Raw genomic sequence first — 27205 nt, forward strand, 5'->3', positions numbered from 1 at the left:
CTCCTATCTCCCCTAACTCACCAATGGATTTAAGACCTCTCAGATGCCCTCAATCTGGTTTAGGCTGTTTGCCAAAACAGTTTACCAGGATGTGGCAGCTGTTCATACTACAGCTTCTTGGAGCCACAGGTGAGAGTTAGGTGGAACAGGTGCACACCAAGGGTGAAAAGCAGCCCTAAAAAGGACTCAGCAGCCTTCACACCAGAGGTAGTACTCTTCCCTGTACACATCCTACACACCTATTACAATATTCGTAGATCTTATGAAGGTCTTTGATACAGTCAGTCCTGAGAGTTTATGGAAAATTATGTCAAGATTTGGTTGCCCAGAGAAGTTTATTAGGATTGCACATCAATTTCATGATGGCATGCCTGTTCAGGTTCTGGATAATGCACAATGCTCTCGTGCTTTTCCAGTCATCAGTGGAGTGAAATAAGGCTGTATACTTGTTCCTATGCTTTTTATATATATTGTTTTCAACCATGGTGTCAAATGCCTTCAATAAGGACAAACATGGCATTAAAGTCAGCTACCGTACTGATGGTAACTTCTTCAACTTGAAAAGGCTACAAGCCAAAACCAAAGTGGAGGGAGTGTTGGTGCATGATTTTCTGTTTGTTGATGATTGTGTATTCATTGCAGCCTCTGAAGCTGAGATGCAACAAAGTATGGATCAGTTTTCTGCTGCTTGTGCTAATTTTGGCCTCACAATTAACACCAAGAAAACACAGGTGCTCCATTAGCCACCACAATACCATCCCATACCTGAAACCACCAGTTACAGTAAATGAAGTTTTCAATGCTGTGAATAAGTTCATTTACCTTGATAGTGTACTTTCCAGGGATGTACACCTTGATGATGAGTTTGACCAGTGCAATACCAGAGCTAGCTCAGTTTTTAGGAGTCTCTGAAGGAAAAGTGAGAGAGAAGAGGTATTAGACTGACTACCAACCTGAAGATCTTCAGAGCTGTTGCACTAAGCTCATTGTAGTATGCCTGTGAAACCTGGACAGTCTACCAGCGCCATGCCAGTAAACTGAATTGCTTCCATGTGAATTGCCTTAGGAAGATTCTGAAGATCATTTGGCAGGACAAGGTACCATACACTGAGCTCCTTTCTAGAACTAAACAGGTAGGCATTCAGACTCTACTTCAGAGAGCACAACTCCGATGGGCTGTCCACGTTGTTCAGATGTAAAATGTTTGCTTGCGAAAAAGATTATTTTATGGAGAACTTACCCAAGGCAAGCTTTCACATGGTGGTCAAAAGAAGTGATATAAGGACACTCTCAAGGTCTCCCTTAAGAACTTTGGTATTGATTGTGTGACCTGGGAGGAGACAGTGGCAAAGGACCACTCAGCATTGGTGTGCCCACATCAGAAAAGGTGCTGTGCTCTATGAGCAAAGAAGAATTGAGACTGCTCAAAGGAAAATGTAGTATGTGCAAATTTAGAGTATGCACCCCAAATGTTCACAGAGACTATTTGTGCCTGACCTATGGTAGAGCATTTTGGTCTGACTCTAGCATGGTGATGTCATTTTTGTTCTCTTGGAGAATGAAGGACAGCTAACCGATCTCCTGTCTATGCCCCCTAAGTCACACTGCATATATATATATTGAGAATATTTAACATAAATTTTGGACTTTAATAAGGGCCAAAACTTGAATTAAGAAGAGTCTGGACCTAATAGTCTCCTTGTCATCTTAAGTAAACTCAGAGAATGCCTTTTGGTGTCAGGGAAGCAAAGGGGTTGATTTAGTAATTTCCTTAGGAGACCCTTTCCCTGGCATCTTAGCGATAAGGAAAAACACAGATGTCCTGGGTTGTAATTTCAATAGAAACTTTGTCAAAGGTACCCTTTCCTGTGTCAGCAGGATACCTGCCATCAGAGTGATGGGATTTTCTCCTTATGTCACGGAGACATCTGCTACAGAAAGGAACTCACACAGCTTGGGATTATAAAACCAACTGACACTACTTTGTTAATTGTCTTACTAAATTTACAATTTGTTCAACTAAGAGAGTTCCTTTCCTACACTGAAATGTATATAAGCCAGAAGATTTCTGTACCAGGTAGTCAGAATATTTTTCTGACTCCACAATGCATTGTTATTGTTTTCTTTAAAGGGAATTAATTAATTAAATCATAAAATGTATGCACTTAGCCTGTTGCCTTTTCTTTAACAAACTGTTCAGGTCAACAGTACTGTGTGAACTCCCATAAGGAGTTCATTGAAGTTAGAAACGTCCTGCCAGCGGTGGGTGAGGGTGCCCTTCTCGGTACCCGCAGCTCTTAGCACAATGCCCCGCACAAACAGTACAGGCACCTAGCGGATCAGTTTCACTACCCGACCTCTCCGAATCTCAGCAAGCCGGAGACCAGCGCAGGCGCACTGGGCACAAACCAGGGCGAGTCTGGGCAAGGACGCGCAGGCGCACTGGGCACAAACCAGGGCGAGTCTGACCAAGGACGCGCAGGCGCACTGCGCACAAACCAGGGCGAGTCGGCGCAAGGACGCACAGGCGCACTCAGCACATCCATCACCCTGGCTTTCCTCTCTGCTCCTCCTCACCCCGCCCCAACTTCCTCGGGGGCCGCCGGAGTGCAAGCATTTTTGTCCCTGCCGGGCTGCCGTACGGAGCGCTTGGTGTCCGGTGCCTGGTGCTCGGGCAGTCCTCGCCATGAAAGACATAGCGGATCGGAAGCTGCGCGTGGCCGTGGTGGTGTCCTTCGCCTCGGGCTTCTTCCTGGGCTGGCAGGCGTGCCGCATGTGGAGGCGCTTCCTGAGCTGGAAGAAACGGCGGCTGCAGGAACAGCTGCAAGAAACGCAGAGGCGGCTGGACCTGTACTGAGCCATCCTGACCCGACCCGACCCTCCCCGCGGGCCTGGACCCCGGCCCGGCCCGTTTCGCCTCTCTCGGTCCGGAGCCTCGCGGTGAGTAGCCGCCGCCGGGGCCTCGGACACGGGTGGGAAAGAGAGGGAGCGCCCCGGACCGCCGGGGCCTCGAAGGTCACAGCCCTGCCCCCCCCGGGGGACCTTGGGGACCTGGCCTTCGGTCTGGGCCGCGCCGCCTTTGCTGGGGGGGACCCGGGTTCGAGCTGGTGGGGGCCTTAAGGAGAAGTAGAGGCCATGCTGGAAACCTCAGAAACGAGTCGGAGGGCGGGTGAGCTTTCCTGGGCCAGGAGGAGCCCTGTCGGGGGCAGGGGGCCGGCACATTCGCCCACGTGCGGGTGTCTTCCGCACTGCCCCCCTCCTGCGTGGGGTTTTTGTTTTGATGTGTGCACGTGTATGCTTTCCTAATGCTCTCCAGTACTGCCTTTCCCCTCACCCCCACTCAAAAATCCCTTCCCGCCCCGCAAGCTGGAAAGGAAATCTTGTCCGGGTTACCGAGGGAAGGATGTTTCAGGGCGATTTAGTGATAATGCAGAGATAACAAGGATTTCATTGAAAAGGGGAGACTGAGGTAGGGACCGGAAACCCCTCTTCCATCACAGGACTGTGGCAGATTGGGAGAAGTTTTATTCCTCAGGTAAATGTTAAAAGAGAACGATTATTCTCTATTGTACTTTGATGCGAAAAAGGATTTTGGTGGCATGTGTATCACCTTTTACATTGATTAGTAAACTCCTGAGATTGTTTGGATCTTTTTTAAAAAAAAAAATTTAAGGTTTCAAAATTAATTGTTTTTTCATTGTAATTTTTTTACTGTATGAACATTCGTAAGTACCTGGGAACCAGGTACATAAGACTTCTAGAATGACAACTCCATCGTCAGACTGTCAAAGGACGGGACTCACCATTTCATTGGAATTATTGATTCTTTCATTGAGTTAACATATTTGTTGAAAAGATGACAGCCAGATAGTTTTAGATATTTTCACCCTTGGTGGCATGGTATGGAAATCATTTTATTTTTATTGACATTTTTACATTGACTTGATTGGGAATATATATCTTGTCTTCCCTCTACCACTAACAGCCCATCTCTTGTGACGTTTTGTTCAAGGGTAAGAAGAAATAGTTCAAGAAAGTCACACACTTCAATTGGGTCTAATACTATTTATATGCAACGTCCTACTCTCATAATTTCCCACTTCTGCAAAGAAGGAGATGGACTCTGGGCCACATTTTTTCATTATAATTGTACAATACTTAATCTAAGGCTTTTTTTTCCCCCAAACATGGGATTTTGGATGCTCTGAAATATTTTACTTCAAAGCCTCATTTGTTCTTAAGAAGCATTGGGACTTGTAGTTCCTTTGAAGTAAAGATTTTTGTTGTTTTGTTTTTGCTGTGGATCTGTAACATTTGTGTGGAAATTCTTGCCACAGCAAGCTAGCATGTATCAGGAAGGACTTGAACTTGGGTCTTTCAGGTCAGCACTTTATAGACTTCACCTCTCTTTAAAGTCTAATAAAAACTTTGAGTAGGTATGGAAAACATTCTGGGCATTTGGGTTAAGTCCCACCTCTGTTACTATTTTGCTCTGTTAGCAAGCAAATTACTTCCCCAATTTGAGCCGTGATTCCTAATTAAGTGAAATAAAGGCATTGGGATATAATTTAAGGTTCCTGCTCATTATAATCCTTTAGGAGTCTCAGCGAGTACACTCTCAGTCATCATTTTTTAGTCTTTTCCATCTAAGAGGATCTTTCACATACCCTGTGCAAATACCGGATGTCAAGATTTTTGCAGCAGTGTATATGTTACTTACCTTGTACCAGTCACTTCCCTTCTATGGACCTCAATTTTCTCATCTGGAAAATAAAGATTAGACTAGCCAATCCCAAACATCCTTACCAACTCTAAAATCATATCTTATGATTGAGAAAACTGGTTTTGATCCCAGCTTTGCCACTACTCCTGTCACTTTGCAAAAAAAAAAAATCATTTAACTTATTCAGGCCTTGCTTTTCTAATCTGTAAAAGAAAGGACTTGGACCAGATAATCTTTAGTTGGTAGTTATGTTTGTCCTTCCTTCTCGAAGAGGACCATGACATCAAGGTGATGACATGACTTGCAGTTGACTTTGATTTGAACGAGGGAGGGCTGTGCAAGGTTGCCAGACTCACTTTCTTCTCCTGAGTCAATCTGAGTCCAGTGGCCTGATATTCATCAGGAAGGCTGGAGATGGCCCAGGATGCAATGGGAGACTCTGGCCCTTTCAGGCTAAGGGCTTATCCAATTCTCACTTTGAGTGAGATGCACCCATTCCATGAATAGGCTTCTGTAAGTAGTTACTCTAGGGGTGGCCACTTTAATTAAAAAAAAAAAACAAAACTCAAACTGGGAGAGGAAGACCCTTAGGGTTCCTAAGTAAAAGTGAAACTGTTACTATTTAGCAGTTAAATCACTCTGTGCTAGGTGGGTGGGGACTTGTCCGATCTATGAGCTCCAGAGTGAATTGGGTTTAAGGCTGAGGCCACTATTGGTGCAATTGAGATGGATCCTGGAGTCAAGAAAATCTGCTTTCAAATCCAGTTAATCTCCACAATCAAAAGAGATCTTTGTAAGATCAATTAGCATAGTGCTTATTCCCTTCCCTCCTACTCAATTCCTCTGTCTTAAAGATAAATTTAAGGTCCAGAGAGAAAATAGTTCCAGTTAGGACCATAATATTTGCATTTACATACATTTGGTAAATTGTAGCCCAGTCTCACAGAATATTGTAAAGTGTTTTAATGGAAAGTATTAATTTAATAGTTATATGTAACTAATTGTTTATTTCTGTTTTTAACAGCTTCTTGAAGATGGACGTAAAGAATTGGACAGAAACTATTTCTTCCTGCAGCTTATCGATGGATTTTTATCTTTACAATTAAAAAAGTTGGATACCTTTTCAATCTCCTTTTTTAAAAGGAGAAAATAATGTTGAATATCCTTATTCACTGAATAGTTTTGTAGGACTGAAGATCAGAAGAATCAGGTTATTTCATCTGGTGATGATGGTTTTACCTGAACATGCCATTTTGCTCACAAGGACTTTCTGAAAATAAGTGAGATGATGTGTGTAAGATGTGTGTTTGAATTTCTGAGAAGATTCCAAAGAAGTACAAAATGTACCTATAACAGTATTGTTATTGGCAAGAATCTTGTTTGTGAAAAAATTTGTAAAGCTGTGAGTTAAAGTAATTCAATATTGACTATGAGTTTTGTAATCTGTTCTTGATTTAATTTGCCAGTTCCAAGGTACTACAGTTTTTTTAAAGGGAAAAAAGTGCCCTTGATTATACTAACAGTAAGTAATACCACTCTACCTCCACAGAAGAAAACTGAGCTAATCAGAAGGTTATTGAACAAGGTTATCTGTGCTATTTTAAGGAATCTTTCCCTTCATGATATGTATGCAAATTATTTGTCTACTTGAATATATATTATAAAAGTTTAATTGATGGCTTTTATTTTTATATTACAGTCATATCCAAATATACTTCTCCTCCCCCAGTTTCTCTTTTGACAAAAAGTTCAGCAAAAACACACAAATGTTTAACACTCAGCAAAGAGCATTTCCTCATCTTTTCTTCAGGGCCACACTTGTTCACTGGAATTACATACATGTAATTACATGCAATGTTTTGCTTTGTTCTTTTTAGTTTACATGATGGTTGTGTATATTGTTTTCTTGGTTCCACTTCACAGTGCATCAGCACCTTATATCTTCGTGTTTCTCAGAACTGTTCTTTCTTTTGGTTTGTTTTGTTTTTTTTAATGCAAAAATATTCCATTACATTTATATTCAACAGTCATTTAGCAATTTCCCAGTTGATGGGCATCCACCTTGTTTGTAGTTCTTAGCCCACTTTTTGTAGTAGCAACAAATATTTTGATATTTATGGTATTTCTGTCTGACCTCCTTGCCTGAGGTGCCCAGCAGTGGTATCTGTGGATAAAAAGACATTTTAATCACTTTTTCTTGCATACTTTCAAATTGTTTTCCATAATGGTTAGACCAGTTCAGTGGTCTAACAACAATTTATTAATATTCCTATCTTCCAGTAGGCCCTCTATTACTGACTTGTTATTTTTGCCATCTGCAAATTTGCAAAGATTGCTTCAGTATAGCTTTTAACTACAGAATAGGGAAATGGAAGTTTTTATGTCCAGTTTTTTCTTCCTTATTTTCATTTAATCATCTTTCTTGTTTCATCTTATATTTCGAGTGAAGTATTTTATTGTTGAAATCTTATACTTTTGCATCAACCAGAAAAAGAGCTTGAATCTTTATCTCTATCCAAGACCTCTTCCTTCCTTGTCCTCCACACCCTTTGTCCTGTAAAGACAATCAGCTTATTTCTTCACCCCGTGAAACTGAGATGTGCTAGACTCACACCACCATAGTAATATACTCTTTGGAACTCTAAATTCTGTCCTGGGCTGCCTCTTTATGTCTGTTCTTATGAGCTTCTACCCTTAGTAAATCTCTTTTCCTCTTTGATTCCCCCTGCTCTGCTAATTATAGCATTCTATATCATTCTATTTCTTTACCTTCCCTCCCCCTAAGGTCCTACCAAACTGGAAAGCCTTCAGATATAGGCCTGGTGATGGGCTTGATTGTCATCGTCCAATGAACAACCTAGATTTGTTAAGAAGTTCATCCCTGTCTTCAAGGCCAAATAATTTGGCCATAGCAATTCCAGATGGCCTACTAAGTCACAAAATGTTTCTACTCTGCCTGAGCTCATGTTCTAATGGAGACAACATACAAATTACTAAGATATGGTTAGTATTTAAAGAGAGAACAAAGAGGACAGAATGCTGATCCAGAAAGACGAGTTCAAATCCAGTCTCAGATACTACAAGCTGTGTGACCCTTGACTAGTCACTCAACCCATTTTTCTAAAAGAGCCTGTCCTCGATCACTGCCTTGTGTTGACAGGGGCTTGCATAGCTCAATGAAAATTCCATGCAGTTACCTGGGTCATAGTGGAGAGCTCTCTCACACACAAAATCCACTGGAGAAGGAAATGGCAAACTACTGCAGTATCTTCCATGGAGTTTTCCCCATGGAGAAAGTAATTCTTGGAGTCATGAAGAATCAGACACATGAACAACAGTAGAAAGGTAATCTCAGGAGGCACTGATGGGGGAGGTATGAAGAGTTTAGGAAAGGCCACCGGAGTTGAAGCTTGAAGGAAGTCAGGGAAACTTTAATGTTGGAGGTGAGGAGGGTGAACGTTTATTTCAGGCACTGATAGTAGTAATAGGGAAATTGGGAAGAGGAGGTAGAGGAGATAAGTTCTGTGTTGTACATGTTGAGTCTGAGCTGTCTGGAACATCTAGTTCAGAATACCCAATAGGCAGTTAGTGACAAGACTAGAACTTAGAAAGGAGGTTGGAGCTGCATACATAGTTCTGGGAATCATCTGCATAGGAATAATGGTTGGAACTATGGGAGTTGATGAGGTCACCAAGCCAGATGAGAAGGGAGAAGGGAATTCTAGACAGACCCTCAGCAAACACCCATGTCCATATAGATATGTATAGATCACTGTCAACCACCGTTAAAGTGGTTAGTGTAGAAGGGAGCTGGAATTCAGTGTTGGTGAAAGGAAATGCAAGGTGTTATTGATCAGGTAGCAAAATTGGGCAGTAGTACACATGGAAAATAAAAATACAGATGGGTCAACATGGACATTGTACTACAGTTTGGACCTCACCAGCTTTTTTGGATGAGTACAGTAAAGGAAAGATAGGAGGGTAAAACATATAGGCCTTGAGAACAGACTATATAGGAGGTGAAAGAGTAAGGGGATGAGGAGAACACTTAGATTGTGAGCCTGCGTGACTGGGAAGACGGTGTTTCCCTGCACATGATCACTCAATCCTTAGGAGCTAATATGATCACCAAGTGAAATAGTATAGAGGATGAAGAGGAGAGACTTCAGGCCAGAGCCCTATGGGACATCCACCTTTAGCCCCAGTGACTTAAGATGAAGATCCAGCAAAGGAGATGGAGAAGTCAGGTAGGAGGAGAAACCAGGAGTCAGGGAAACCTAGGGAGAAGAGAGTATAAAGGAGAAGAGAGGTTTTGGCAGTGTCAAAGGTCTCAGGTCAAAAAAGACAAGGACTGAAAAAAGTCCATTAGATTTGATAATTAAGAAATCATTATTAACTTTGGAAAAAGCAATTTCAGTTGAATGATGACGTCAAAAGCCAGATTATAGGGAGTTAAGAAAAGTGTGAGAAGAAAGGAAGGGGAAGCAGCTATTAAGTCTTCTCAAGGAAGTTGGCACCAAGAAGAGGAGAGATACAGGATGACAGCTAGCAGGGACGGATGGGTCAAGTGAAGGCTTTTTTGAGGATGTGGGAGACACCGGCATGTGGGAGACAACAGGAAACGACCGAAGATCGGTGAGACAGTTGGGATGATAGAAGGGGGCAATCAGCTGAAAAAGATGGGATGGAATGCGATCGCTAATGCATGTAAAGGGGCTTACCTTGGCAAGAAGGGCTGCCCCATTTGAGTAGGGATAAAGGGATAGCGGTGGGAGAAGGCCCCTGGGTGGGGTGAGGTGAGGTGAGGAGGGGAGCGGGGGACCTTTCAGTAAAATAAGAAGCAAGGTTCTGCGGGAGAGGCCACGCTGCGAGGTTTGAGAAAGGATTCACGGTCTGGAGAAGCCGCGGCTGGTGCGGGGAGGACCGCCTCGGGGCGGGCGGACGCCGGGCAGTACACCCGATCAGCTCGGCTTCCCAGCCTCCTCTAGCTTCCCTCGGCAGCACGTGCGCAGCGCCGAAGGCGGTACAAATGCCATTTCCAGCCATGCCGGCCTAACTCGAGAACCCCGGCCTTAGGGACGTGCCCAGCGTTACCCCGCCCCTAAGGAGCACTTACTCGGCAGCTCGCGCGCCATTTACTAAGCAAAGTTAGCTCGGAGTCCGAACGGGCTCCCCGGAACATCTCCTTGCTCCCCCCCGAGGGGGATGCGCTTAATGAAGACGTTCTGCGAGCCGTTAAGGCACGAACGCCCGCAGGTCCCGCGGTACCTCCCTGGTCCCGCCTCTTCCTAGGCCTCCGGGCGGCGGGACACTTTCTAAAAGTCCCGGTGGAACGCTGCATTGCCATTGCATTCTGGGACATGTAGTTCGGAGGGTTATTGGCATGTGCTCATTAACAGGCAGCGCCGTGTCCGAGCCCGGTAGACTCTGGGGTTGGTGGGGGGGAGGCTTTCGGGGGGCGGCGGCTTCGGACGGATCTTTTCTTGGGGCTGGGCCTCTGCGCACGCGCGTTGTGATGCGTCACCGCCGGCCGCCGCCGCCACGTCGGTCTCCTTGACTACGGGCACCAAGCCTCCGGGAGCCCCCGGGACGCGGCCTCGGCGGGGATGCTGAGCTGGAGGGGCCGCGGGCCCCTGCAGGCGGTGCAGCGCCGCAGCCAGGACCTCCGACAACAGGTAGCGAGGCTCCCCGGACCCGGGCTCCCGCCTCGTCCTCCCCGGCCCCGCCGACCCGGTGCCTGGGGCATACACAGGCCTGGGGACCCCGGGACCCCCCGGCCGCCCTCCTCTCCCCCGCCCCTTCATCCCTCACTCGCTCGCTCCAGGAGGCTTCCAGCCCCTGGAGTCCGGTCTCCCCTTGCCTTTGAGCTGGCCGCACTCCATCGTGATGCCGGGCCAAGTGCGAGCTGGAGCCCATGCGGGCTGGAATGCCCGCTGCGGTCTGCGTTCCCCCAAATCGGCCTTCTCTCTCTTCCCCATACATACTGCTCCTTCTCCTGTCTCCCTATGTTTGCACTGGTTTGGAATGTACTCCCACCTTGCTCTGCTCCACCCCGTCCCTTTATTCTTTTAAGATGCAGAGCAGTCACTGACTTCTGCAGAAGACCCTTCCTGCCTCCTTCCTCCCAGACTATCCTGTAGATAGGAAACGCGTCTGTTAAGATCGCACCAGGGGCCATGCTAGGTGTGCTAAGGCTGGCAATACAAAAATACAGTTCCTGACCTCAAAGAGCTTGTATTCTAATGGGAGAAGATACAAAAAGGGAGCTGGAAGGAGCAGGGTGGCAAGGCAGAGAAGTAATCTGGAGGTGCAGGGGCAGAGTGGAGTGGAAAGTGAGCATGACTCCCTCCTGAGATGGAGGTTGTATCTTATTACTTTGTGTATGGTTGTTTTTATTTTATTTAAATATATATTGTAAATATTTGTATATAAATGTACATATATTCTGTATATATAACTATTATGTGCTGCATATATATGTGTGTGTGTATATATATATATGTTCTAATGTCTTCCCCATTAGAATGTAAGCTCATTGCAAATAGGGATTGTTTTGTTCATTGGGCTTCTGTCTTTGCCTAGCACAGTCTTAGCACATACTTGATAATCTATAAATACTTGTTGTTTGATTGAAAAGGAGGGTGGCAGTTTCCTGGAAGATTTCATGGAAGAGGGGGTGTTTAAGTTGGACATGGAAAGGATTGGTAGGAATTAAACAAACCAAAAGGGTAGGTGTGAATAGAGTCTGAGGCAAAGGCAGCACTATATCTAGTGAGAAGGCAGAGTAGTAAAGAGGATGAACGAACCAGACTTTGGAGGGCTTTGAATGCTACTCAACGTAGATAATAGGGAGCCTTGGAAGTTTTGTGGGGTTTTAGAGGACTGATATCAAATTTGTGGATAAAATCTGTTTGGTAGTTATAGGAAAGGTGGATTCCACTCAACAAGCATTTGTTAAACTAGGTGGAAAGGTAGCCTCAAAGTCAAGAAGATCTAGTTCAAGTGTTGCCTTAGTAGCTACTTAACTCTGGGCAAGTCATAACCTTTCTAGGCAATTCTCTGATACCATGTAACACAGATAAGATGCAGACCTGTGTTGGTAGAAGGGGATTTCCTTTTCTATGAAAAGTTTCTATGACACTGCTTTCTCCTGAGTCTCCTCCTACTTGTTAGACATTTTGCTGAATGTTCATCTAGATAGAGTCTACTAATTGTCATCATCCCCCAAGGCTCTCTCTTGGGCTCTAATCTCTTCTCTTATCATCTCTTCTCTTCTCTTCTCTTTTCTTCTCTTTTCTCTTCCCTTCCCTTCCCTTCCCTTCTCTTCTCTTCTCCCTCTGTCCTATTTTACTTGATGATCTAATTGGCTTTCATAGATCCAAATCATCTGTATGCAATTAGCATTTCCTAATCTCCAGTCTCCCATCTTCAACTGCCTACTAGACTCATGTCCAAAACTGAATTCATCATCTTTCCCCCAACCTCCCCCCTTTCTAACTTCCCTTTTACTCTCCAGGGAAACAACATCTTCCTTGAGATTCAGTATCTTTTGTGAGGAACTGTTGCAGTAATCTACCAAGTTGGTAATAAAGATATTCCACTGAAGACAGGACATTCTAATGAAGATGGTAACGAAGGTGGCAATAGCAATAGAGAGGATGGAGACCAGTGTCTCTGAGATTTCCACGCATCCCTGAGGCAGACAGGGTTGCAATCAAAGAACCATGCAACTTTAGAACTGCAGGGTACCAGAGAACCTTGGTGCAGTAGGATGAGTGCTGGATTTGGAGCCAGGGTCTGGGTTTGAATACTGGCTTTGGCAATTACTTCCTGTGTGACCTTGCACAAATCACTTTACCTCTCTTGGCCTCAGTTTCATTATCTGTAAAATGAAAGAGGTCCACTAAGTGACCTCTAACATCTCCAGCTCTGAATTTATGATCCTCTGTGGCTCATTTTATGCCTTTCTGAGAAGGTTTAGAGAGTGAAAAAGACTGGGCCAATTCCTTTTATCTAGTTTGTAATAGAACCAGGAATGAAAATCAGGTCTCCAGACTCCCTCTCCTCTGCTCTTGCCACTACACTGCCCTGAACAGAAGAGGTCAACTGTACCACCCATCAACACTCTGAAATCTTTCTTCAGCTAAACTCCCATTACCGTGGAAGGCTTGTGTGGTTTTTCATCTGGTCAGTTATTAAATTATATTGCTACTGACTCATCCTTTTGTAATCCATCACAGGTGAGAACTTTATTAAGGTATCTGTATTATATCCAGTTCTGTTCTATCTCTTCTAAAAGCAGGAAAAACTCTTGGAGGCACAGTATTTCACAGTGAATGAGAGCTACAGTGCTATAGTTAAAATTAAGCACTTCAGGAGCAGAAGTAAGACGACTTTTTAGAATTAGGTGAATCATCAGGGTCCAGTCAATCCAATAAGAATTTTTTTAGGCACCTAATATGTACAGGGTAACATGCTAGGCACTGGGGATAAAAGGCAAAATAAAGGAGCAGGCATTCTACTGGGAGATACAGCCTTTCTATGGACAAAAAAAAATGCAAAGTAATTTGAGGGGGTAAAGAATACTGTGTACTAGGCATTAGTCATACAAAAAAAGTACCTCATTCTAAACTAAAGAGACATATGAGGAGTCTGGAGGATCATGAAGATAAATCAATCAGTGAGCAAGCATTATGTGCCAGGCACTGTGCTAAGCATTTTTTTTTCCAAAAATAATTAGATTTCTTTGGAATCTTACATATTTTATTTTGTACATTTAAAAATCATATTCTGAGTGGACTGCATAAGTTTCAGTACACTGTCAGAGTGGGACACAGCACACCAAAAAGGGTAAGAGCTGTCTTAGAGCTTCACATCTGTATAGATTCAATCACATTACTCATTTTGTGCAAGAAAACTCAAAAATGGAAGGAAGAAAGTAGGAAGGAAGTATGCTTTGGTCTGTATTCAGATGAGATCAGTTTTTTCTCTGGAGGTAGATATAATTTTTCTTCCTGGAGCCTTGTGAGATTGTCTTGGGTCATTGTGTTGCTGAGAATAGCTAAGTCATTTACAGTTGTTCATTGTACAATATTACTATTACTGTGTACAGTCTTCTGGTTCTGCTCACTTTACTTTGTATCAGTTCATGTAAGTTTTCCCAGATTTTTTCTGAAATCATCCTGCTTGTCATTTCTTATATGTGCTAAGAATTTTTACAAATATTATCTTATTTGATCCTTACAACAACTCTTTGAAGTGGGTCCTTCTATTATCCCTTTTATATAGTTGAGGAAACTGAGGCAAACAGAGGCTAATTGATTTGTCCATAATCACACAGCTTAAGTATCTGAGGTCAGATTTGAACTCATATCGTCCTGACTCCAGAGCCAGTACTCTTTTCACTGTACCATCAGCTGCAGCAAATGAAACAGTCCCTGATCTCAAGGAGCTTACATTACACCAGGGTAGATAACACTGATTGACAAATAGATGAACAAACACATGTATACATAATCTATACATACATACACACAGAGAATTTGTCAAGTGCTTACTGTATGCCAGGCATTGTAACTAAGTAAGAATGTACAAAGTAAATTTGGTGGGGAGGGCACTAGTGTCTAAGCAAGGGTGAGGAACTTGTCACCTCAAGGCCACATGTGGCCCTTGTCATTCAGTCAAGCAGCCCTTGAGGACCTAGAGGGACACAAGTGGCATTTAGGCCGCAGGTTCCCCACCCCTGATCTAGGTAAATAAAAAAGGGCTTCATATAGAAGGTGGCACTTGTACAGAGCTTTGAAGGAGACAAGGTATTCTCAGAGGCAGATATTAAGTGGAAATTCACAATAACATGGAAACAACCTGGCTGGAGATGGTATATCAGGGCTGTACCATAGAGTCTACAAATTATTAGTTAGGTCAGGGTCAGATTAGAAAGAGTTTTTTAAAAGCTAACCAGAGGAACTTTCATTTGGTCCTAGTGGCAGTAGGGAGCTATTGACCTTTATTAGAGCTGGGGAGTGATATGGTCAGGCCTGCACTTTAGGAAAGTCACCTTGGCAATTATATGAAGAAAGGACTAGAGAGGGGAGACTAGAGGCAAGGAGACCAATCCAGAGGCTATTGCAATAGTCCAGGTGAGAGGAGATGAGATCTTAAACTGGAGTAGTGGCTATATGAATAGAAAGAAGGGCTAGATGTGAGGGAGAGTGTGACAGAAGAAATGACAAGATTTGGCAATTGACTCGATATGTGAAGTCACGGAGAGTGAGGTATGGAGGGCAGCTCTAGGGTTGTGAACCTTGGTGACTGCCAGTATGCCCTCAACAAAAGTGTCCAGAAGTGAAGTTTGGGTAGGAAAGGTAATGAACTCAGCTTTGAGCTTGTTGTGTTTGAGTTGAAGATACCTTTGGTTCACCAGTTTGAAGTATCAAAAATGCAGGACTGGAGCTCAGGAGAGAGACTAGGGTTCAATGTTTAGATCTGTGAGTCATATACTTAGAAATGATAATTATCCATGGGAACTTCAGGGATGTGCTGGTGAATGTTTTACAACTGACTCTCCAGAAGAAAAGAAAGGTTTTAAGTTTAATATGCATTATCAACTCTTTCTCCATCATTTAAGTCTAGACAGTCAATGAAACAAGAAATAAAGTCCTGATTTGTAGCACTTGCTGATTTATTTCTGAGGTGTAAATGCACTCACTGAAAATTTAACAGTGGGCCCTGAGCCAGTTTGAGCTGGCTCCAGCACACCCTGGAGTGATGAAGTTGCTAAGTGAGAAAATATAGAGAGAAGATTTGGAACACAATATTAGCATACGTGCACATGCACAGTTAGGAGGTATGATTTGCTTAATGAAATAGCAAAATATAATTATGAAATGAAGCCTATAAGGAAAGGTTAGAAAAATTCAGATTATTCAGCATAGACATGAGAAGTCTATTAAGCCAATTAATGGCTTGAAGGAAGAGTATATAGAGAACTTTTAGACCATTTTTCAAACTAACTTTATTTTCCACAGAAGACCAGTTTAGAGGAAATGAGCCAAATTCCAGACTATTTCCTTTAGTGCAAATAGCCCAAGAACTTACCACATTTTGTTCATGATGATTGATCATCCTAGAATTCCTGGAATTAGGGTGGCTGACTTGTTGACTCTGAATGTTAAATTCACATTCTTTAGCACACAATTTCTAAGATTTCTCTCCTTTTCTCTCCAATCTGTCTGCTCCGGATAGTTGATATAGTGATGTTGTTGTTCACTTGTTTCAGTCTGATTCTTTGTGACCCCATTTGGGGTTTTCTTGGCAAAATACTGGAGTGGTTTGCCATTTCCCTCCAGTTTCTTTTACAGATGAGGAAACTGAGGCAAACAGGATTAAGTGACTTGCTTAGGGTCACAGACTAGTAAGTGTCTGAGGTCAGATTTCGACTCAGGAAGATGAGTTTTCCTGACTCCAGGCCTGGAATTCTACCCTGGGCACTGCTAATCAATGCAGTGAAGGCACAGATATAAGAAGTATATGTGCATGTGAGCCTACTTACTCTTACTCTTTTTTTCTTATTCTTTTTTAAAATTTATTTATTTATTTTTAGTTTTCAACATTCATTTCCACAAGATTTTGAGTTCCATATTTTCTTCCCATCTCTCTCCTCTCCCCACTCCAAAACACCATGCATTCTGATTACCTCTTCCCCCAATCTGCTCTCCCTTCTGTCACATCCCTCCCTTCCCTTATCCCCATCTCCTCTGTTTTCTTGTAGGGCAAGATAGATTTCTTTACCCCGTTACCTGTACTTCTTATTTCCCAGTTGCATGTAAAAACAATTTTTAACATTCGTTTTTAAAACTTTGAGTTCCAACTTCTCTCCCTTCTTCCCTCCCCACCCATCCCCACCATGAAGGCAAGGAATTCAATATAGTTTATACATGTATAGTTATGCAAAACACTTCCATAAAAGTCATGTTGTGAAAGACTGACTATATTTCCCTCCATACTATCCTGCCCCCCATTTATTCTATTCTCTCTTTTGATCTTGTCCCTCCTCAAAAGTGTTTACTTCTAATTACCCTCTCCTCCCATTCACCCTCCCTTCTATCATCCCCCGTATACCCCATTTACCTCTTCTCCCCTACTTTCCTTTAGTGTAAGATAGATTTTCATACCAAATTGAGTGTGCATGTTATTCCCTCTGTAAGGCAAATGTGATAAAAGTAAGCTTCAGTTTTTCCCTCTCACCTCCCCCTTTTCCCCTCCCTTGAAAAAGCTTTTCCTTGTCTCTTTTAAGAGAAATAATTTGCCCCATTTCATTTCTCCCTTTCTCCTTCCAATATATTCCTCTCTCACCCCTTAATTTTATTTTTTTAGATATTATCTCTTTCTATTCAACTCGCCCTGTGCCCTCTGTCTATACGTGTGTGTGTGTGTGTATGTGTGTGTGTGTGTATGTATAATCCCTCCAACTACCCAAATACTGAGAAAAGTCTCAAGAGTTACAAGTATTATAGGAAAGTAAACAGTTCAAGTTTAGTAAGTCCCTTATGATTTTTTTTCCTGTTTACCTTTTCATGCTTCTCTTGATTCTTGTGTTTGAAAGTCAAATGTTCTATTTAGCTCTGGTCTTTTCATCAAGAATTCTTGAAAGTCCTGTATTTCATTGAATGATCATTTTTTCCTATAAATTATTATACTCAGTTTTGCTGAGTAGGTGATTCTTGGTTTTAATTCTAGTTCCTTTGACTTCAGGAATATCATATTCTAAGCCCTTCGATCCCTTAATGTAGAAGCTGCTAGAGCTTGTGTTATCCTGATTGTATTTCCATAATACACAAATTGTTTCTTTCTGGCTGCTGCAATATATTCTCCTTGACCTGGGAACTCTGGAATTTGGCTAGTATATTCCTAGGAGTTTTTCTTTTCAGATCTCTTTCAGGACGTGAACGGTGGTTCTAGAATATCAGGGCAATTTTCCTTGATAATTTTATGAATATGATGTCTAGGTTCTTTTTTGGATCATGGCTTTCAGGTAGTCCCATAATTTTTAAATTGTCTCTCCTGGATCTATTTTCCAGGTCAGTTGTTTTTCAAATGAAATATTTCACATTGTCTGCTATTTTTTCATTCCTTTGGTTTTGTTTTATAATTTCTTAATTTTCATAAAGTCATTAGCTTCTATCTGCTCCATTCTAATCTTTAAGGAATTATTTTCTTCAGTGAGCTTTTGGATCTCCTTTTCCATCTAGCTAATTCTGCTTTTTAGGACATTCTTTTCCTCATTGGCTTTTGGGATCTCTTTTGCCATTTGGGTTAGTCTATTTTTTAAAAGCATTTTTTTGGGCTCTCCTTTAGCAAGTAGTTGACTCATTTTTCACGATTTTCTTGCATCACTCTCATTTCTCTTCTCAATTTTTGCTCTACTTCTCCTACTTGATTTTCAAAATCCTGTTTGAGCTCTTCCATGGCCTGAGACCAATTCATATTTTTCTTGGAGGCTTTGGATGGAGGAGCTTTGACTTTGTTTTCTTCTGTTTGCATGTTTTGGTCTTCCTTGTCACCAAAGTAAGATTCTATAGTCTGATTCTTTTTCCCATTTTTGCTCATTTTCCCAGCCATTTACTTTACTTCTGAGCTCTTTGTCAAGGTTCTTTGCTTTCAGTGGGGGTGGGTGTTGTCCTGTCAGCCGCTCAATCCCCCCACAGTCTGTGGGCCTAGAGCTCCAGAAACAGTGATTGTAGCTGCCCCTGCTGCTGCTGTGGCTGCCACAGGTTCCTCTGCCCCCTCCCTCCTCAGCTGCCCTGGGGCTGGGGCCAGACCACTCCACTCTCCTGAATTGGTCCCATGGACCTTTTCCATTGACCTTCCAATTTATCCTCAGAGTTTTGGGGTCATGAAGTCTGGAGACCACCACAGGTGTGAGAGATTCAGTTTCCCCACAGCCTGCTCAGAGCCTGTCTGTGCCTGCATGACCCATGCTGGACTGTACTCTGCCCCTACCATGGCTCGATAGACACTTCCCTGTGACCTTCCAGGCTGTCTTGGGCTGGAGATTTGCTTCACTCTGTCATTCTGTGGGTTCTGGAACTCCAGAATTTGTTTAGAGCCATTTTTTACAGATGTTTGGCTGGGCTTGGGAGCAGCTCTCTAAAAAGTCTGTGCTGTTACTCCACCATCTTGGCTCCACTCCCTTACTCTTACTCTTGTGGGAATATTTGCAAAGTTGTATGATTGTATATCATAAGAATTTTAAGGCATATTAATGAAAACTTTTTAAGGTCATGTAACACCAAAATTCAAAATGCCAAACATAAAATTCTGTTGTACACTTCATAATTATTTTAGGTTGAACGCTTGCTTTCTGAGAGTCAACTGAAAGGAACCCTAGATGCCAATAAAAGGCGGGATATTTATCAAAGGTAACATACTAATAAATAGCATAAACTTTGTGGCAGCAGTGCCATGTTTGTTATATGAAATATAGATTGATTGAGAAATGGCTTTCTTTTGTCCTTTATAGCATTTTTAAAAATATAATTGGAAATTAGTGAAAAACAATAGACTAAAAATTTTCAGAATTAATAATCATATTTCACACAAAAGTTACGTTCTACTATATCTAGCCTGTCAGCAAATTCAAATGTAGGGGATGGTGCCTACAGATAATAGAAAATAAAGGCCGTGGCATTCAAGAAGACATTAAAATATTAATGTTTTCCTAATTTTGGAGATTTGAGGGAAACAAAGAAAGTGCCATTTGGTGTTACTGAGTATTGTTTTAGTTAAAATATGATTTCATACACTAGCTTTTATTAGATATTTTTGTTATTATGTTTTTAATTCTCAAATCTGAAAGTTAGAAGTTACCCCAGATGTCAACTAGTCCAACTCCCAATCTGAAGTAAATATAGATTACTGTGCTAGTTGTTATCCTTGATGGATATGTTGGGATGTTATCCTTTATAGAAATAAAATGTCTCAGAGGTGGGGAGCAATTCTAGGTCAGTAGGGTCAAAGTTCTAGAGCCCTTACTCTTTTCTATCCTTAAATTCCCACTCTCCTAACTTAGTTGTTTTTCTCAGTTTTCTTTCCTTTTCCTGCTCCTTTCTTTTTATTTACCCATTTTAGCAAAGAGCGAACCAAACCTTTTTGAACCAAAAAGGCTACATTTTACATAATAATTGTTTGAGTATGGCTATTTTGATACAAATTATCTTTTTTCTCTTTATTTTTTCAGTTTAATGAATTATCTGTTAAGTGATTTAACTTTACATTCCATATATAGAAATCCAAAATTTTACCAAAATGTTAGTTGTTAAAATTTTCTAAGAGATGCAGCCTGGCATAGTGAAAAGAGAATTAGGTGTGAAGTTAGGAAGATTAGGAAGTTAGGGTTCACCTCTTGGTTCCGCTATCCTAACCTTGTAGCCATGTGCCAGCAACGTAACCTGTCGGTACAACAAACAAATATATAAGATATGATTGAAAGTTAAAGAAAACAAAGAGTTGATGATTATAGATGAACAGTTTTTCCTGTGCCATTGAACTACAGTTCCATATCATTTTCTCCCCCACCCTGAGAAAAAGAAATCTACCTTTCTATAATGTTTCAGAGCTTGAAAAACTCTTCTTGGTGCATTCCTGACAACATGAAGTCCATTTTTTTTTTGCTTTCATTTTAGATGTATCCAGTTGAAAAGAGAAATAGATGAAAACAGAAAGGCTCTTAAAAATTTAAACAAAGTAAGTATTTCATTCAGTGACATGGTAAAGAGTATTTCATTGTTCTTTTGAGCAAGCTGAGTGAACTGAAACTTTGGAAGGGTCAGTCTTTAATTCCTGAGCTGACATCAGTGGGAAAAGCCTCTGAAGTAATTGCACCATCCCGATTTTCCCTTCATAGTGAATGATTCTAATTCTTCAAAACTGGGCTGTGATCAAGTTAAATGCAAAATCAATGCCTGGCAATCCCGGGTCTGCTCTTGTTACTTATACAAATATATTTATATCTGTATCTATGTATTAAATTTAGTTTAAATTGTGTATTTTTAATTACTAACTGAAGAATATGTGAAGGATCAGAAATATTGTTAAAAGAATCATATGATTTATTTGCTCATGGTAGAGATTACCTTTCTTTCGTGTCTTCTTTTTCTGGTGATTTCTTCACTTTTTCTTTTTTCCTTTCCCTTCTTTCTTTCCTTCCTTCCTTTCTTCCTACCTTCCTTCCTTTCTTTCCTTCTTTTTTTTGGTATTAAAATAAATGTGCACTATATTCAAGAAATTACGAAGGAAAATGGCCTTATCGTTTTGGAACAAGAAGGTAAAGTAGAAATTGAAAAAAATCCACAGATCACCACCCGAAAAAGATCCCAAACTGAAAACTCAAAGGAACATCATGCTAAGTTTTGAAGCTCCCAAGTCAAGGACAAACTACTATAAGCAATTGGGAGGGGAAACAATTTAAATACTGTGGAGCTACAGTCAGGATAACCCAAGATTTAGCAGCTTCTACATTAAAAGACCAAAGGATATGGAACATTATATTCCAGATAACTAAGAAGCCAGATTTGTAACCAAGTACACCTTATCTAGGAAAGCTGAGTATAATCCTGAATTGGAAAAAAAAAAAATAAACCTTTAATAAACTAAAGCAAAAATTCTGAAACTTTTTTCATTCACAGCCCTTTCAGTGCTTCTTAAATTATGGGTCATGACACCATTGAGTTTAAGAAGCACTGATTTATCAAAGACTGTCAGGTATTTTGACAAAAAATAAAAAGCAACTGAATGGGAAGTTTGACTTACTAGATTCAGGAAAAACATAAGAAGGTAAACATTAAAGATTACTTATAAAGAATTTAATAAGATCAAAATGTTTCCTTTTTATATGGGAGAACATAATCTGTAACTCTTAAGAATATTATTACTTGGGTAATTTGAAAGAGCATACATAGATAGAAGGCTTGGGGTTGAGTTGAGTATGATGGAATGAGCATCAAAAATAAGATTGGATAGGGAGAGGCAAAATGGAGCAATTATCTTATACAAATGAGGCATGAATGGAAGAACTGTTACAATAGCGGCGGGGTGGGGGTGGGAGAGTGAAGGGGCGGGATAGTGTGTTGGTAGTACTAGAACCTTATTCTCATCAGAACTGGGCTTAAGAAGGAATAACCTATACATAAAATTTTTAGCTCTAAATGCTGACATTCATAAAAGAGAGCAGACTACTAAATCAGGTATGCAGTTAAAAAAACTAGAAAAAGAACAAATTAAAATACCCCAATTAAATGCCAAATTGGAAGTCCTAAAAATGAAAGATGATATTGAAAAAATGGAATTTAAGAAACCCATTCAATTAATAAATAAAACTAGAAATTGGTTTTATAAAAAAAAACAATAAAAGAGATAAACCATTGGTTAATATCATTAAGAAAAAGAGAGAGAAGAAAACCAAATTACCAGTATCAAAAATGAAAAAGATAAATTTACCACCAATGAAGATGAAATCAAAGCACTTATTAGGAGTTAATTTGCCTAATTATATGCCAATAAATTTAACAATTTAAGTGAAATGGAAGAATTTTACAAAAATATAAACTGCCTAGATTAACAGAGGAGGAAATAAAATATCTAAATAGACTTCTCTTAGAAAAATAAATTGAACAGACCAGAATTGAGCTACCTAATAAAAAAGCATCAGGAACAGCTGGATTTACAGGTGATTTCTACCAAACATTTAAAGATCAACTAATTCCAATGTTAAATAAATTATTAGGAATAATAGGCAAAGGAGGAGTCCCACCAACCTCCTTTTATGAAACAAATATGGTACTGATACCTAAATCAAGAAGAGCAAAAACAAAGAAATTATAAACCAATTTCATTAATGAATATGGATGCAAAAATACTAAATAAAATACTAACCAGGACACTACAATAATATATCACAAAGATTATGTATGGTGATCAAGTGGTATTTATATCAGGAATGCAGGGATGGTTTAACATAAGGAAAACTATTAGCATAATATGTCAATAACAAAAGCAATAAAAATCACATGATTATATCAATAGATGGCAGAAAAAGCTTTTGATAAAATACAACACTCATTCTTGTTAAAAACCCTTGAAAGAGAAGGTGTGAATGGATTTTTCCTTAAGATGATAAGAAGCATCTACTTAAAACCATCAACAAGCATTATTTGTAATGTAGATAAGTTAGAACCCTTCCCAGTAGAATCAAAAGTGAAACAAGGATGCCCATTGTCACCACCGTTATTCAACATTACATTAGAAATGTTAGCAATAGCGATAAGAGAAGAAAACGAAATTGAAGGAATCAGAATGGGCAGTAAAGTAATAAAACCATCTCTTTTTGCAGGTGATATAATTATATACTTGGAAAATCTTAGATATTCAACTAAAAAATTAGTCAAAACAATAATTTTAGCAAAGCACCAGGACATAAAATAGACACTCATAACTCATCAGCATTTCTGTATATCACCAATGGAGTCCTGCAGGAAGAGACAGTAAGAGATAGATACCCCATTTAAAATAACAGTGGACTGTATCAACTCACTGGAAGTACATCTGCCAAGACAAACCCAAGCACTACATGAACATAATTATAAAACTTTTTATACAAACAAAGTGAGATTTAAGTAATTAAAAATATTAATGTCATCCCAATTAAATGACCAAAAATTATTTTACTGAGTTAGAAAAAATAATGGCAATTCATTTAGAAGAACAAAAGGTCAAGAATATCAAAGGAATTGATGGAAAAAATGTAGAGGAAGGAAGTTGAGCAGTTCAGATCTTAAACTATATTTTAAGGAAATAATTATCATAACTATCTGGTTCTGGCCAAGAAATAGAAAAGTGGATCAGTGGAACATCATAGACATACAATACACAGTAGCAAATGATTATAGTAACCATATATTTGACAGATGTGAAGAGTTAACGTTTTGGGATACACTATTTGGTAAAAATTGTTGGTAAAACTGGAAAGCAGCCTTATAGAAATTGGGTGTTCACCAAAATATTACACCATTTACCAAGATACGGTCAAAATGATACATGACCAAGATATAAAGGGAGATATCACATAAGTTAGAGGAACATGAAACATATTACCTATCAGACTTATGGGTGAGAGATGGATTTATGAATAAATAAGACATAGAGAGTATTGTGAGATGTAAGATTGATAATTTTGATTACATTAAATTAAAAAGTTTTTCTACAAATAAAACCAGTGTAGCCAAGTGCCAGGCCTAGAGGCCTGTCTGGGCTACCCGAGTCTTCTTACCTCACCTCCGAGGTCTTCGGTTGGCCAAAACTGGATGCTCATATGAGAGAAAGGACGTTCCAGAGTCGAACAAGGGTTGAGCTTTATTTCAGGGTCTAGTTACAAGTGCAGGGGGGTCTTCCTTAGGAGGAAGAGGGGGAGATTTCCTAAGGAGGCTAAGATCTTAAGGGATTGGAAGTAGAAGTACAAGCGGGGAGAGAGGGGGAGGGGAGAGAGGAAAGAAGAAAAGCCGAGCCTACTGTCCTCTTGGCTCCTCACGTGCTAAGAGAGCTTTCAGGCTTCCTCAGTCCTACTTAACCTTCAGCCACACAGTTTGCATCTCAATACCGTGCTGTTAGATAACAATAGTGTGCCCAGATCCGGGACCATCTCGAGGGCGGGGAGATCTCTCTCCCATCACGTTTCTCACGGGAAGAGGCGGAATTACTCGAGATAGCTCGGTTCACTTCTATTCCCTGCCGTTTCCTGGGAGGGTCTCGTGAGAGCTCTAAGATTTAGAAGCTCCCACCTTTACCCGCCCGAGACTCTCCACACGGAATTGAGCTTCCAATCCCAACAGCCAAGATTAGAAGGAAAGCAGAAAATTGGCGGGGGGAGATTTGTATAGACAGTTTCTTAGAAAGAGGTCTCATATCTCAACAATATAGAGAATTTTGTCTGATCTTTAAGAATGTGAGTCATTCTCCAATTGATAAATGGTCAAAGGATAAAAATAGGCAGTTTCTATGGAAAAAAATCATGACTACATATGTCATATGAAAAAATGCTCTAAATCATTTTTGTTTAGAGAAATATAAATTAAAATAACTTTGAGATTTCTCACATCTATCAGACTGGTTAAAATGAAAGAAGGAGAAAATGACAAATGTTGGAGAGGATATGGAAAAATTGGGACACTAATACACTGTTGGTAGAATTGTGAACTCTCCAACTATTTTGGGGAGTAATCTGGAAATATGCTCAGAGAGTTAGATAAGTGAATATACACTTTGACCCAGTAATACCACTATTACGTCTGTTTCCCAAGATGAACAGAGAAAAGGAAAAGAACCTAGATGTTCTAAAATACTGAGGTTGCAAAGAACTGGAAATTGAAAGGATTGTGATGGAATACCACTCTGTTGTAAGAAATGGTGAGCTGATTTTAGAAAACTGTGGGAAGACGTACCTGAAATAAGGAAAAGTGAAATGAGTAGAAACGAGAACAACATACACAGTAACAGCAGTGTTGTTCAGAGAATATTTGTGAACAGCCAAGTTCTTCTGAGTATTATACATACTCAGATCAGCTACAGAAGACCCATGAAGGAAGGTGCCATCCCCCTCCAGAGAAAGAACTGACCAAAAGAAGCATGCATAGTTCGGTTTTACACAGAGTTGTAAATCTGTGTCAGGTGGTGACCTTCTCTAGTGTGTGGTGGGGAGGGAGGGAGAGCAGCAGTTTGGCACTTAAAATGTAACAAAAAAAAATAAAATTAATTTAAAAAACAAAAATAAAATTTGACTGTGAATTAAAATTAATATGTATTTGACTGATGTGAAAATGTGTTTAATAAGAATGTATGTGTAGAACCCATATAAGATTGCATATTGTCTTGGGGAAGGAGAGGGGAGGGAGAAATGAGAAATGAGGAAGGAGGGAGAGAAAATTTAAAACTTAAGGAAGTGATTGTTGAAAACTGAAAATAAATAAATTAATAAAAAATTTCTAAAAAAATTAATTGTATTTTTATATGACACAATTTTCTTTCATAGAGTGATGAACCAGCACCAGTGGGTAGCTACAACCAGAGAAAAGAAGATGAAGAAAATATTTTGGAAAAGCTTACAAAGCAGCTGCAAGAACTTGCTGGGACCATAACTAAACAAAATGGAGCTCCGTAGGTTGATTCAGATTTTTTTGTTCCTTTATAACATTGCCCCAAATAACAGTGCTTCATAATCATATCATTAATCTATTATAGCACTTCCTACCAGAATGTAAAACCATGCAGTAACATTACATTTAGGAACTAATTGCACCCATGATAGTTTCACTAACATAGTTTTTGTGATACCAGTTAATAATGGTAGATTTCATAAAGAAAATGAGATTATATAGGACCTAGTCATTGTTCTTATATCACTACCTTTTTGGTATTCTCTGTTCAGATTGAAGGAATTTTTTATGTTTATTTCTAAACATAGAAATAACAATACTGATGTAAGCAAGCAACATTATAATCAACAAATATTTATCAGTCAACAAGCATATTTATAAAATGCCTGCTGTGTGCCAGGCACTCTGCTAAGCATTGGGGATACAAAGAAAGGCAAAGCAACAAGAACCCAGTGCAACCAGTCCTTGCTTTCAAGTCTAATGGAGGAGATGACATGCAGACAACTAAGAATAAGTGAGATATAATCTCAGAGGGAAGGCACTAAGATTAAAGATTAAAGGCCTGGGAGAGGCTGCTTGCAGAAAGTGGGATTTTAACTGAATCTGGAGGGAAGGGAGAGATGAGAAGGGAGAGTGTTTCACAGCCAGTGAAAATCTCAAAATGAAGGTTCCTGTGTGAGGGTCAGTGAAGGGGCCGGCGTCATCAGTCATATTGATGCCTCCCTCGTGTTTCCTACTCTCCAGAAGCTTATATAATCTGTTTGGGAAAAAAAGATACAAACACATGAAAAGTGAACTAAGAATATAAAAACCTCAGGAGATTGTCTTGAGTATTATAAGTGAAATATTTAGAAGAAAGTTAAGGATTCAATTGGTAATGTTGGGGAAAGATTCTTGAAATAAAATCTGACTATCTGTTGGCTGATTGTAGTATCATTCTCCTGCTTATAACTATATTGTTATATTTCTACGCTGAATGAATGAATAAAAAAGTACTTAGTACGTGCAGTGCACCACACTAAGTGCTAGGAATACAAACAGAAATGGAGACAGTCGCTGGACTCAAGGAACTCACACTCTAGTAGGGGAATTAACTGCAGAGTTTTAGCTGAGTTGGATGGAAAGGCCTATGGTACTTGGGGTTTATCAGGAAATAATGCATATTCTTTAGTGTCACTTCTCCTGATAAAACCACGTCCATTCCTGATGTTGAAGCCTTTGAAGACCAAGGACTTTGGTGATAAGGTCTTCCTTTTCCAGGCTTCAGGAGCAATGATTG

General features: G+C 40.3%; 2 protein-coding genes across 5 annotated transcripts in view; both read left to right on the top strand.

Annotated features, from left to right (window-relative positions):
• The first annotated feature begins 2416 nt into the window (after positions 1-2416).
• On the top strand, positions 2417-6395 carry MTLN (mitoregulin). Its single transcript, XM_072634690.1, has 2 exons — positions 2417-2940; positions 5748-6395. The coding sequence occupies exon 1, from the start codon at positions 2687-2689 to the stop codon at positions 2855-2857; it is 171 nt and encodes a 56-aa protein (XP_072490791.1). The 5' UTR covers positions 2417-2686; the 3' UTR covers positions 2858-2940; positions 5748-6395.
• A 1506-nt stretch (positions 6396-7901) lies between these two features.
• NPHP1 (nephrocystin 1) overlaps positions 7902-27205 on the top strand; it is a 49228-nt gene continuing 29924 nt past the window's right edge. For 2 of the 4 annotated variants that reach the window (XR_011972601.1, XM_072634687.1), the window contains exons 1-4: positions 10172-10398; positions 19070-19143; positions 20407-20467; positions 25803-25927. Coding sequence is in view for 2 of the 4 variants with exons in the window: in XM_072634687.1 (XP_072490788.1) it covers positions 10330-10398; positions 19070-19143; positions 20407-20467; positions 25803-25927 (329 nt within the window). In the remaining 2 variants the exon portion in view is untranslated. Of the gene's footprint in view, positions 9359-10171; positions 10399-19069; positions 19144-20406; positions 20468-25802; positions 25928-27205 lie in introns of those variants that run through there. The other 2 variants (XM_072634688.1, XM_072634689.1) reach the window with 2 other exon arrangements.

Source organism: Notamacropus eugenii, chromosome 1 (assembly GCF_028372415.1).
Source record: "Notamacropus eugenii isolate mMacEug1 chromosome 1, mMacEug1.pri_v2, whole genome shotgun sequence".
Taxonomy (NCBI): Eukaryota; Metazoa; Chordata; class Mammalia; order Diprotodontia; family Macropodidae; genus Notamacropus; species Notamacropus eugenii.

Bases quoted from the DNA above. Each gene is read 5' to 3' on its own strand.
- MTLN (XM_072634690.1), top strand. From the start codon at position 2,687: ATGAAAGACATAGCGGATCGGAAGCTGCGCGTGGCCGTGGTGGTGTCC.